This window comes from Tachypleus tridentatus, chromosome 10 (genome assembly GCF_004210375.1).
Source record: "Tachypleus tridentatus isolate NWPU-2018 chromosome 10, ASM421037v1, whole genome shotgun sequence".
Classification (NCBI taxonomy): Eukaryota; Metazoa; Arthropoda; class Merostomata; order Xiphosura; family Limulidae; genus Tachypleus; species Tachypleus tridentatus.
The window spans coordinates 112,099,248-112,113,969 of record NC_134834.1 but is presented as its reverse complement, the minus strand read 5'-3'; the positions used below and the strand labels follow the sequence as shown (position 1 = coordinate 112,113,969).

At 33.8% G+C, this 14,722-nt stretch overlaps 1 protein-coding gene across 3 annotated transcripts in view; it reads right to left on the bottom strand.

Moving 5' to 3' along the window:
• LOC143230101 (F-box only protein 25-like) overlaps positions 1-14,722 on the bottom strand; it is a 73,790-nt gene that overhangs the window by 15,258 nt on the left and 43,810 nt on the right. For all 3 annotated transcript variants that reach the window (XM_076463147.1, XM_076463148.1, XM_076463149.1), the window contains 3 exons: positions 12,644-12,736; positions 5,284-5,377; positions 1,277-1,452 (listed from right to left, as the gene is read on the bottom strand). In XM_076463147.1, coding sequence (XP_076319262.1) covers positions 1,277-1,452; positions 5,284-5,377; positions 12,644-12,736 — 363 coding nt within the window. The remainder of the gene's footprint in view (positions 1-1,276; positions 1,453-5,283; positions 5,378-12,643; positions 12,737-14,722) is intronic.

Sequence of the window (14,722 nt, the reverse complement as noted above, 5' to 3'; positions counted from 1 at the left end):
AATGTTGGTGATGCTTCCTCTTAGATGCAACTTGCACACTTTCATCTAACAAATCATATTCCTCGAGCCAAGATGTCAAAAGCTCAACATTCGACTTTGTTAGACCAAGAACTCTGATCAAGTCATTGAGGTCTCTTTGGTTGGGGTAGTATGGGTTTCTCTCTACCTCCTCTTCTGATTTGCTGCTCTCTTCTGAGGATGGCTGCTTTCTCTCTGGTAGAGTGGGTACAGTAAGCTCAGGGCAGTGTGGCACTGGGACAATGGATGATGGAAGGTCTGGATACATGATAGCAGGTGCATTCTTGCCAGCCCAATGTTTGGAAGGGTTCACCATGCAAAAGTAGCAATTGTTTGAGTGGTCAGTAGGTTCATGCCAAATTCTTGGAATAGCGTACTTCATGGCTCTCTTGTCCCCTCTGTACCATCCTGTAAAAGAGCAAAATAAAATTATTATGAAGAATAAATTTATTTCATCCACAACTAATGTGTAAGAGGTTCATGCAAAATATTTTATATGTGATATTTTTTCCATACTATTGGAAATTTAAAAAATAATTAAAAGATATTTAAATTTTAAAAGGTCTAAAATTTGTATAGTATAAAATCTTACTATTCAAACAAGCAACAATTGTCCATCTTACCTTCTAGAGTTTTTTTGCAATGCTGAGGTGCCCAGGATTCATCTCGATCCCCGACACACATGCTGAAATCCACCTTGTAGGCTTCACACATTTTAGCAGACGCTGTCATAGAATACTTTTTCTCTCTTGTATTGATAAATTGCCCACATATGTGGCAGAATGCATCTGGAGAATGCTTGCAACTTCTTGATGCCATCTCTGATAAAATCAGATAGGTCTATGTGTTCACTCAGGCAGCTAGAACTAAACTGAAGTAGTGAGCCCCTTTATATATATTACTGTGGAAAGTTCTAGAAAATTCTAAAAGGTTCTTGAAAATTCTCATAAGTTCTACAACATTCTAGAAAGTTCTTGTAAGTTCAAGAAAATTCTCTATCCACTACTCAGCACTGAATCTACCTGGAATGTTCTGAAAAATTGGTAAATTTGAAAATTTTATTACCCAGGTCACTAAAGCAAAGTTTGAAGAGAAAAATTAGGTCTTTTCCATTTACTTTAGGCAAAAGCAATTGGGAAATAACACTTTCTGCCCAGGAACAAGAAAAATTTTGTTACATAGAGTAATACAGATAAAAGAATAAAGACCTGTTTATATGTAACCTTACTTTTTTAATTATAAACAAAATAATCCTTACTTCTTGTATTTCTATGCTACTAGCAAACACACATATACGCTCTATAGTCTGAAGATGTTGCTCCCATAGAAGACTACTTCCAAGAGGACGACCCCAACAGTAGTACTTCCTCATGGTTTTATTTAGGTCTTGTAATATTGCTTGAAGCATATGCATGTTCTGTTGGTTACTAGCAACTGTAAGAAATTTTGTAATGAAAGTCACAATGTACAGAAATTTTCAATAAACATACACTACCTACAACCTGACTGCATAAAGACACAGGGTGTATTGGTTCAAATATTAACACCCAATATTTTTCCACTTGACAAATGAATACAAAGATACTTGGTAGGTAGCTATCACTATAATGCTTGTGGGGGCAAACAAAAGTTTGAAAACATACACAACAGAATACAGAAAGAAATCTCAGCAATCAAAATGAGAATTGATGACAACTTAGATGATGTCATTGGCCAAATCAGACCCAAACAATTAACTAAGAAAATACTATTATAGTAGTTAAAGCAAAATGTCAAAGTTTAAACTTCTTCCTGTACTCATACATCATGACTACAACAAAATAGAGAGAATACACTATGGATGTACATGTAGAATGTGTACAATGTTCAACATGAACCAACTTTACAATCATACACAAAACTAAACACACTCTTACTTCAGATAAATAGTCATTCTTATTAAAGATTTCATATTAACAGATTCATTCGATACAAACTGAAGTTTAATGATAAACAGTAATTAAACAAGAAGAAATGTTTTACTTGTGTGTGATAGTAAACCTTTAGTGTGCAAAAGATACAAACTGAAGTTTAATGATAAACAGTAATTAAACAAGAAGAAATGTTTTACTTGTGTGTGATAGTAAACCTTTAGTGTGCAAAAGATACAAACTGAAGTTTAATGATAAACAGTAATTAAACAAGAAGAAATGTTTTACTTGTGTGTGATAGTAAACCTTTAGTGTGCAAAAGTGAAGAAGGTAAAATAATGGGTATTAAAGTTTTTAAAGTTACAAAATTTTGTCAACAGGAATTCAAACACAGCATAACATTAATTTTAAAAAAGCAGAGCTAAAACTGTAATAATGTTATTTTTGTTCTGTGAAACTACACGTTATTCAAGTCTATTTTGAATGTTATAAGTTTAGGAAGGTTGGTTGTTTGCTTACTTGGGGTTTTATGGCTCAAAGCAGCTAGGCTATCTGTGTCAAAACTGGTAAAAAACTGAAAGTTAAATACAATAAAAAAATAAATCAAGTTCGAAGGACAAGAATGAAAATATGAGTAACAGGAACGATCACAACTTATAGAGTAAGGATTCAGTTGACAATCATAGACATCGTGGTCTTTACTACCACAATGAACACGTGTCAAAGAACCATAACAAGATGTCTTTGAATGTCCAAACCAATAACACCGGAAACATCTGAGAGTTATGAATATCCACCATAGATAGGTGGATGTGGTGATGTAAGTATCAAAATCAGAACATTTTTTGGTACCATAAAAATGAAATTGATACTTTATAATCCAAACGCTTTCAAAAGGTGGACCTTACAAAAATTCTCAGGTTATAGGGTCTTTATTTTATTTCTATCAAGAATTTTTTAACATGTATGATTTTCTAACATCATGGTGGTACCATAATTCCTTTTTTTTTTTTATTATGAGTGGAGATTTGTCTTGGTGTCAAAACTCCTTGGCAGGAGAAAGTAGTGAGGATCTTTTTTGGATTTTTGGATCTCCATAAAGTTTTCTCAACAATGACTCCTCTGGTAGAATACAAAGAAACATGGAGAGTAACCTCAATAGATGTATCCCCAATGGTCTTCAAATTCAGGAGGAGTTCACTGTGTTTAAGTACAGAGGTTTTTGACAAGATAGCTCCAGAACAGAGCGTTTTCACTGACTTTAGAGAGCTAGTAAGTCTCTCTAAACCCTTCCGAACAAAAAAATGGAGGCACGTTTTCTAATGATTTCTTTGTCAAAGAATGAAGGATAAGAAAATGAGGTAAAGAAACAGTAGGAGATGGGGATCAGAGATCAGTCTTCCAATCATGGTAAAGAAACAGTAGGAGATGGGGATCAGTCTTACAATCATGGTTGCTTTTCCATTAATGATATTTTGCATTTCTCTTCTTTTGTGGATCACTGGATCTAGAATCCATAAAAAGAAAAAAAAACTTCATTGCTTATTGACCACACCCACCATGGAGTTCTAACTAGGGGATGCACTACAAATGCCAAATCCAAGTATTGTAGTGATATCAGGATTTCATGGGACACTACACCCAAACACCAGTGTAAGAAACAAGGTTCACAACAGCCATTGAGAATGTTAAATACTGGTATTTGGTTGTCCCTAGCTGACTTACCGTAGGAGATCCACCCTAAGGCCACCTGTCTTTCGGAATTCAAGACCAGAGTGGTGCATTAGAGTACCACTAACATAAACTTACCCATTAATGATACCCCTAACCACCAGGATCCTCTCCTCATTCATGAGTTACCACACATAGCAAATATTTGGGTGGATGTTTAGATCCTAGAGGAGGTACCTGAAAATACAGGGCTTTCTTTGGGAAGTCCCATTACCATGCACAGTTCAGGAACAAAATTATGAAATGACCAATAAACAAACTAATACTTTCCCTAAACTTTAATTTCTTGAGTAGAAAATGAGTGAGTATATGCATTACTTTTAATTTCTATAAAGTTTATCTTATTTGTTTGTGTTTTAATTTTGGACAAAGCTACGGGAGGGCTATCTGCACTAGCTGTCCCTAATTTAGCAGTGTAAGGGGAAGGAAACTAGTCATCACCACCCACTGCCAGCTCTTGAGCTACTCTTTTACCAACGAATAGTGGGATTGACCAAAACTTGCTCTCCCTGGCAGCTGTTGGAGTGTTATAATGTGATGGTCAATCCCACTATTCGCTGGTAAAAGAGTAGCCCAAGATCTGGCAGTGGGTGATGATGATTTGAACCTGTGACTCTCAGATTACAAGTTCAGCACCCTAACCACCTGACCAAGCTATAAAGTTTGTAATTTCTGAAACCTTCCACTTTGTGGATCACTACAATATCCAGTTACTTTGATCATATTTCAACTTTAGATCACCAGTTTATAGAGTATCATTAGGTCACAGAAGAATATCTGGAACATTCAGAAAAACAAAACTTCTGTAACATTAAATAATGAAACTTAAGTAAGGAAATATAGAAAGAATTTTTAAGATTTTTATACTTCAGTTAGTTACTTATTAATATAAATTTTCAGACTATGGTGTTACATTCTACAGACACTACAACCTGGTTATTTATTTATATGTATAGCTTAGTAAGTTTGAAAATCAAACTGTTACATAAACAATCAGTAAAAAATGCATTTTTTTATTATTACAACTGAGGTGTTGACCATAAATTAACAAAACATAATTAACTAGTATCTAACACTTAATATTTTCCTTGAAGACTATGATTCTAGTTCTTGTAATGTAACTACAATTATTGTATGCCATGTTTTCCTTCTTAATTCAAACACTTGTTTTAATGTTAGACAGAGGGTTTGAAAAATATGTGCATTTCTCAATATCTGGAATTTTCTTGGTAGTTCAGAAAATACTTTGAACAACATAAAATACCTTGTGAGTAAGAGTAGAAGGAATATTGATTCATCATCGAGTCTGATAAAGTTGTTGATTAATTATTCAACCAATACCATAAAGTTTACATCTGCATTTTCCAAATGATTACTAGAGATAACAGAAGTACCATATGTACAAGAAAAACAGCAAGCAAATTAAATAGAAAACTTACAATCAAAGAGTAGACACTTCTGTTAGCATTAAGTGAACTGGATATTGTATTACAGCAAGATCTTCATAACAACCAAGTAAAACAAAACTGACAAGAACATTTAAGCTACAGCTAAATATTTGTAGGTGACCTGTAAGTGATTTTGAATGATATTTTTATGTTAACAGAAGTAAACATAGACATACCTTGGCCAGCTACTTCCTCCAACAAAGCAAAGAGTACTTTAGTTGCACAACCACTGAGTGTGGTCAAGTTTTCACTAATAATAAGGTGAATAAGCTGTGGAAAAAAAAATTTAAATGCATCATTTATTTGTATTATTTTTTGTATTTGTTGTTTGCTAAAATGTGCACTTTGTACAATATTCCAAATGCTTTACTTTTACCCATGTGACCAACTTGTGAATTATGTCATAGTATAAAATAATTCAAATATTACTTGAAATAAAGTTTACTTGGTCATGTGCATATTTACTTAACCTTAATTAGTTGTTCTTAGTGGAAAGGTGCATAATGGTCACCTGTGCTCTGTCCACTATGGAGGATCAAATAACTTTTAATATCTGTAACACGGACAATATGTAGGTAACTTTTAATAACTGTAATATGGACAATATGTAGGTAACTTTTAATAACTGTAATATGGACAATATGTAGGTAACTTTTAATAACTGTAACATGGACAATATGTAGGTAACGTTTAATAACTGTAACATGGACAATATGTAGGTAACGTTTAATAACTGTAACATGGACAATATGTAGGTAACGTTTAATAACTGTAACATGGACAATATGTAGGTAACGTTTAATAACTGTAACATGGACAATATGTAGGTAACGTTTAATAACTGTAACATGGACAATATGTAGGTAACTTTTAATAACTGTAACATGGTACAATAAGTAGGTGACTTTTAATAACTGTAACATGGACAATATGTAGGTAACTTTTAATAACTGTAACATGGACAATATGTAGGTAACGTTTAATAACTGTAACATGGACAATATGTAGGTAACGTTTAATAACCGTAACATGGACAATATGTAGGTAACGTTTAATAACTGTAACATGGACAATATGTAGGTAACGTTTAATAACTGTAACATGGACAATATGTAGGTAACGTTTAATAACTGTAACATGGACAATATGTAGGTAACGTTTAATAACTGTAACATGGACAATATGTAGGTAACGTTTAATAACTGTAACATGGACAATATGTAGGTAACTTTTAATAACTGTAACATGGACAATATGTGGGTAACTTTTAATAACTGTAACATGGACAATATGTAGGTAACTTTTAATAACTGTAACATGGTACAATAAGTAGGTGACTTTTAATAACTGTAACATGATACAATAAGTAGGTAACTTTTAATAACTGTAACATGGACAATATGTAGGTAACGTTTAATAACTGTAACATGGACAATATGTAGGTAACGTTTAATAACTGTAACATGGACAATATGTAGGTAACGTTTAATAACTGTAACATGGACAATATATAGGTAACTTTTAATAACTGTAACATGGACAATATGTAGGTAACGTTTAATAACCGTAACATGGACAATATGTAGGTAACGTTTAATAACTGTAACATGGTACAATATGTAGGTAACGTTTAATAACTGTAACATGGACAATATGTAGGTAACGTTTAATAACTGTAACATGGACAATATGTAGGTAACGTTTAATAACTGTAATATGGACAGTATGTAGGTAACGTTTAATAACTGTAACATGGACAATATGTAGGTAACGTTTAATAACTGTAACATGGACAATATGTAGGTAACTTTTAATAACTGTAACATGGACAATATGTAGGTAACTTTTAATAACTGTAACATGGACAATATGTAGGTAACGTTTAATAACTGTAACATGGACAATATGTAGGTAACGTTTAATAACTGTAACATGGACAATATGTAGGTAACGTTTAATAACTGTAACATGGACAATATGTAGGTAACTTTAATAACTGTAACATGGACAATATGTAGGTAACGTTTAATAACTGTAACATGGACAATATGTAGGTAACTTTTAATAACTGTAACATGGACAATATGTAGGTAACTTTTAATAACTGTAACATGGACAATATGTAGGTAACTTTTAATATCTGTAACATGGACAATATGTAGGTAACTTTTAATAACTGTAATATGGACAGTATGTAGGTAACGTTTAATAACTGTAACATGGACAGTATGTAGGTAACGTTTAATAACTGTAACATGGACAATATGTAGGTAACGTTTAATAACTGTAACATGGACAATATGTAGGTAACGTTTAATAACTGTAACATGGACAATATGTAGGTAACGTTTAATAACTGTAATATGGACAGTATGTAGGTAACGTTTAATAACATGTAACATGGACAATATGTAGGTAACTTTTAATAACTGTAACATGGACAATATGTAGGTAACTTTTAATAACTGTAACATGGACAATATGTAGGTAACTTTAATAACTGTAACATGGACAATATGTAGGTAACTTTTAATAACTGTAACATGGTACAATAAGTAGGTGACTTTTAATAACTGTAACATGGACAATAAGTAGGTGACTTTTAATAACTGTAACATGGACAATAAGTAGGTGACTTTTAATAACTGTAACATGGACAATATGTAGGTAACTTTTAATAACTGTAACATGGTACAATAAGTAGGTGACTTTTAATAACTGTAACATGGACAATATGTAGGTAACTTTTAATAACTGTAACATGGACAATATGTAAATTGCTTAACATGAGAAATACTCAGTTTTCCAACATGAATATGAATTAGTAGTCCCTTAAAGGAAATAACATTTTATTTTCAAGTTAGTTTCTAAAAGTTGAATGTTGTATTCTTTGAAGGCTATAAATAAAGTCTAAGACATCAAATTATTTAAAGAGAATGAGGCTTTCAAAAATTTTCTGATAACTAGCACTTGCTTCAGATGAGTTAGAAAAACAAAGAAAAAGCACACACGGTTATATCCGAGGGGAAGCTATATACTAGATATGAAATATTCCTACTCTAATAAAAATATTTATGTTAATATAATTATTAATTTCAATTTTGAGATCTAAATATTGTGTTTCTAATGTAAAACCTGAAGTATTAATTTCTAATTCTAAAAATAGTTTCTAAGATTAATTATATAGACTAATTAAATCATCAATATACCCGAGTTAAAGGAAAAACATTCACATTTATAGTTTTCAATAAACTTATTTTTATAAAAATAAAGATTAACTGTATGAGCAGGATAGTCTATTCCAAGTAGAACTTGTACTGCTTGCTTTAGTACCAAGTTATTAGAAAATAATTATTATACATCCAGATATTTTGTATATCCTTCATACTTTTAGAAGTCAAATTTCTTTCTTCAAGAAATACATAAAAATTACCATATTGTTTTACTAATGAATTCATAACTAAATCTTTCAAAGGAACTGTTGTACATAGAAAAGTAAAAGCAAATGTTTGAACAGTTTTAACACTTCAAGAATTATTTAAATACATGAAGAGAGTGCTATCACTATGTAGGGATGGCACAGACACTCATATTAAAGCAATACAAAAGTCATATGGATTTTCTTCTCTACAAGTTATTAGAAGTTAGATGTGAGGAGCTACCTAGGGTAGTCAATATCTACAACGTATATACTGCTTTTCAACTACCGAGAACATTCAAAAATCAGGGATTACCCAAAACTGAGACTGTTTAATTTCATTACCATCTTTCTTCATCAGGCTTAGCACCTACCTAGTTGTAACAGTTACTACAATTTTATCATCATTTGATTGTGAAAAACAGTGTTCAAAATCTCTGTTTTATTGTTATTTTCTGTTAAAATCTTATAATACATTCTCTAATCTACTAGCCCTCGTACACCATACACCATCTTGCAAACAAACAAGTCTGGAATTTACATGGAGAATAGAATCCCTACATTAATGAGTAGCAAACCAAATAGAACCAGGATTTCCAGTCATAAAATGTTACTTACTGTATTATAAAATAATCACAAAAGAAGTTTTCTAAAGTTAACTAAATAAAACCTGGAGTCCCATTCAAATACCAAACTTTTGATAGACAAAGTTGGGAAGCCAATAATGAGGATATTTTATTATCCACATAAATTTGAGACAGCTTTCTCTGCTACGTGATCATTAGCAAAAAAAATCATATATCTACTTTCATAACTATCTTGATTGGTTCCTTTTTCAAATTCAGTTGTCAGCTCTACAAAGGTTTCTTATTTAGCAATACTTCTTCTGAAAGAAGTTGATCAGTTTATTATCCAAAGTGCATAGTTACTACTACTATTAATATTTTTAATTCTGTCAAATAAAATATTAAGTAGCGTATTTAATAAAATGGCTATGCTACTAATTTTACCTTATTAATTTGAGTTTTTACCACCATAATGGGAAACAGAATACCAACTCATAGAGGTATGGTGAGTTTTTAGCACCATAATGGGAAACAGAATACCAACATGAAGAGGTACAGTGAGTTTTTACCACCATAATGGGAAACAGAATACCAACTCATAGAGGTATGGTGAGTTTTTAGCACCATAATGTGAAACAGAATATCAACATGAAGAGGTACGATGAGTTTTTACCACCATAATGTGAAACAGAATATCAACATGAAGAGGTACGGTGAGTTTTTACCACCATAATGGGAAACACAATACCAACATGAAGAGGTACGGTGAGTTTTTACCACCATAATGGGAAACACAATACCAACATGAAGAGGTACGGTGAGTTTTTACCACCATAATGGGAAACACAATACCAACATGAAGAGGTAATGGGTGAGTTTTACCACCATAATGGGAAACACAATACCAACATGAAGAGGTACGGTGAGTTTTTACCACCATAATGGGAAACAGAATACCAACGTGAAGAGGTACGGTGAGTTTTTAGCACCATAATGGGAAACAGAATATCAACATGAAGAGGTACGGTGAGTTTTTACCACCATAATGGGAAACACAATACCAACATGAAGAGGTACGGTGAGTTTTTACCACCATAATGGGAAACACAATACCAACATGAAGAGGTACGGTGAGTTTTTACCACCATAATGGGAAACAGAATACCAACATGAAGAGGTACGGTGAGTTTTTAGCACCATAATGGGAAACAGAATATCAACATGAAGAGGTACGGTGAATTTTTAGCACCGTAATGGGAAACACAATACCAACATAAAGAGGTACGGTGAGTTTTTACCACCATAATGGTAAACAGAATACCAACTCATAGAGGTACGGTGAGTTTTTAGCACAATAATGGGAAACAGAATATCAACATGAAGAGGTACGGTGAGTTTTTAGCACCGTAATGGGAAACACAATACCAACATGAAGAGGTACGGTGAGTTTTTAGCACCGTAATGGGAAACACAATACCAACATGAAGAGGTACGGTGAGTTTTTAGCACCGTAATGGGAAACACAATACCAACATGAAGAGGTACGGTGAGTTTTTAGCACCGTAATGGGAAACACAATACCAACATGAAGAGGTACGGTGAGTTTTTAGCACCGTAATGGGAAACACAATACCAACATGAAGAGGTACGGTGAGTTTTTACCACCATAATGGTAAACAGAATACCAACTCATAGAGGTATGGTGAGTTTTTAGCACCATAATGGGAAACAGAATATCAACATGAAGAGGTACGGTGAGTTTTTAGCACCATAATGGGAAACAGAATACCAACATGAAGAGGTACGGTGAGTTTTTAGCACCATAATGGGAAACAGAATACCAACATGAAGAGGTACGGTGAGTTTTTAGCACCATAATGGGAAACAGAATACCAACATGAAGAGGTACGGTGAGTTTTTAGCACCATAATGGGAAACAGAATATCAACATGAAGAGGTGCGGTGAGTTTTAGCACCATAATGGGAAACAGAATACCAACATGAAGAGGTCACGGTGAGTTTTAGCACCATAATGGGAAACAGAATACCAACATGAAAAGGTACGGTGAGTTTTTACCACCATAATGGGAAACACAATACCAACATGAAGAGGTACGGTGAGTTTTAGCACCATAATGGGAAACACAATACCAACATGAAGAGGTACGGTGAGTTTTTACCACCATAATGGGAAACACAATACCAACATGAAGAGGTACGGTGAGTTTTTACCACCATAATGGGAAACACAATACCAACTCATAGAGGTATGGTGAGTTTTTAGCACCATAATGGGAAACAGAATATCAACATGAAGAGGTACGGTGAATTTTTAGCACCATAATGGGAAACAGAATACCAACATGAAGAGGTACGGTGAGTTTTTAGCACCATAATGGGAAACAGAATACCAACATGAAGAGGTACAGTGAGTTTTTAGCACCATAATGGGAAACAGAATACACATGAAGAGGTACGGTGAGTTTTTACCACCATAATGGGAAACAGAATATCAACATGAAGAGGTACGGTGAATTTTTAGCACCATAATGGGAAACAGAATACCAACATGAAGAGGTACGGTGAATTTTTAGCACCATAATGGGAAACAGAATACACGTGAAGAGGTACGGTGAGTTTTTACCACCATAATGGGAAACAGAATACCAACATGAAGAGGTACGGTTTTCACTACCCACCATAATGGGAAACAGAATACCAACATGAAGAGGTACGGTTTTCACTACCCACAATAACAGGACCATTTCTTTCTTTTAATTACTTTTTACTTATTTTTTCTCAGGACAGTCACCTTCTCATAAATGTCTGCTGACAGTGAAGAATCATACAGATGTGGGACATTGTGGACTTGAACATCCACCTTTGTTGTTGTTTTTCTTATTTTACACTTATTAATTTTATCTTTACATGCTAGGCTTTGTAAAGAGAGGCTAAAACTGATACACAGTGTATTCCCACTACCATATGCATGTGTTACTACTGATGTTACCTCCAAAACCAGGGCACAACTTGTATCCCACATTATATAGTTACTACCTAATATATACTTACTACTAGTATACAGTTACTACCTAGGTTAAGACTGATAGATGGTGCATTCCCCCACTGCTATGCGTGTCCTACTTCTGCAACCACCTCCAAAAACTAGGATACATCTTATATTACAAAGCTACAGCCTGGTAGCTTTGTTTTATTGTGAAGTGTTTTTGACTAAAGCTTGTTATATGTTGTAACACACACATCTGGTTTGTGGCATCATAAACTGTTGTGTGAAACCAGTTTAAACAGCATTTGTTATTAATTATCCCTTAAGTTCCAGTTCTGTGATCTTGTAAAGTTAGTTAGTCTGGTCAATACATTCCAACCATCAAATTCCTACAATGTACACCAGCCGACATTAATAACAACAATTGTAACGATCTACAACATACAGTTATTTTACCACAGAACATGATTTAAAACAGTAGAATAAGAAATAATATTAAACTTCTTTACAGTTACTAAATTGAAAAACAAAATATTGTGACTCACTTTACAGATATAATTAAATCTCCGGATATCCTTAACAGCATTTCTGAAGTCTAGTCTTCGAAAGGCTTCACTAATTGTATTGTATCCTGCAACCTAGAATACAAGTGTTAAATTAGTACTTGTTATATATCTCAGATTCTAGATAAAGCTGTTATTATAAGATATTTTAACTGTGTTGAAAACTTCCAAGTATTATTCTCTAAAAACCTTTAACATCCTAACTAATAACACTGTTAATACCAGAAATTGATAACTATTTACTAAGAAGCAACATTACAGGACATTATAATGGGTATTAATTTGTGTTGAAAATAAAAGTTCCTGACACAACAGTCAAAGTCTTCTCGACACCTCAACTCCCATAATAGTGGACGTTCTTTCTAGATTAACTTTTTTTCTACTAAGCATAAGGAATAAGCTTTCTTAACTGTCCATTTTTCAACTGGAAAATGTTGAAAAACATCTTATCAGTATAATTTATACAGTTATTAAAAATAGAAGTACTAAAAATCCTTGGGTCAAACATCTAACACTCTAGTTACATTCTTTCATATCTTTATACCTTCATTGTAACCACTGCTAGCTGAATTTCATTTTTTTAAATCTAAATCCTAACAGTATCTGAGTTTTACAAACGAATTTGGTTGGATCTAGATTGAACCAGACTGGGAAACAATCCAGAAACACAATCACATATATGTTCATCCCCATAGAGAATTGGTTCTCTCATGCACAGTACTTGAATATATGAAAATTGATATTTACCCTTGAGATAATGCATGTATTTGTATAGTTGAGTGTTTTGTTATATTGTCTTCATACATGTTATATATCTTTATAATTTTGTTACATTATAATTATGCCACCATTGTCAACCAAGCTCATAAGAATACCTTTAAATAAATTCACTCTGAGGTTAGTGTGGTCACAACCACATGGGATTTCTTACAATAGACAATGAAGGCTTTGGAACTTGAATCAGGGACTCCCCATGTACCTGCTGGTCCAACTAGGTATTGATCTCTATCTTTTGGAAATTTTCAAAGATTATCTTGATTTTGATAACGTAAGAGTCAGAATGTATATTTAGTATAGGTCTTAATTCATTGTTTCTATCTTGCCATGATCCTGTGATGAATTAATACGTCTGTTAAGCTGTAACTTTGTGCTCGTACAAGTAACAATATGGCTTTGTGTACAACCGTTTTCTGAGGGCCTGTAATTCTAATATGTGTGTATATTTGCTTATATGAACTTTGGTGATGTCGCTAAACTTGTTAATTCTTGATTGTTTCACAATTCCAAGTGACCCTCATGGATCGACCATTGACACAACAAGGCATCCTCTCTACAGTAGCCTCTGTATATGACCCACTGGGGTTTCTCGCCATATTCATTTTGATTGGGAAACTGATCCTACAGCAAATGGGCGGAAATGCTGCTGAATGGGATGGGATGACCCTCTCAGTAACGACTTGCATCCAGGGTGGGAGCAGATGATATCCAAACTCCATCATCTACCCCACATTAAAATAAACTGCTACTACAAGCCAGAAAACTTTGGCAAAGTCACACATCGTGAGACACATCACTTCTCAGATGCCAACACCTCTGGGCATGGTCAGTGCTCATACCTAAAACTCATCAATGAATATGGAAATGTGCACTGTTCACTTCTGATGGGAAAGGCGAGAGTGGCACCACTGAAGCTCATTACCATCCCTAAACCAGAGCTCCAAGCAGCTGTGGTGTCCATGAAGGTCGACAAACTCCTCAAGCATGAGCTTACCTGGGAAAATGTAAAAAGAGTACTTCTGGATTGATTCAAAGATCATGCTCAGCTACATCAACAATGACATGCATTGCTTTCACATATTTGTGGCAAACCAAGTCCAAGCCATCAAAGAAGCCTCAGTCCCTCAGCAATGGAACTAGGTTTGAACAGATCAGGATTTGGCTGACAATGCATCACATGATTAAACTATACATGATCTATGTGGTGGTAACCGGCTCAAGAGACCTTCATTTTCATGGGAAAAGAGTGATGCCAAGCCATCTCCAGAGGCTTACATTCTAGCA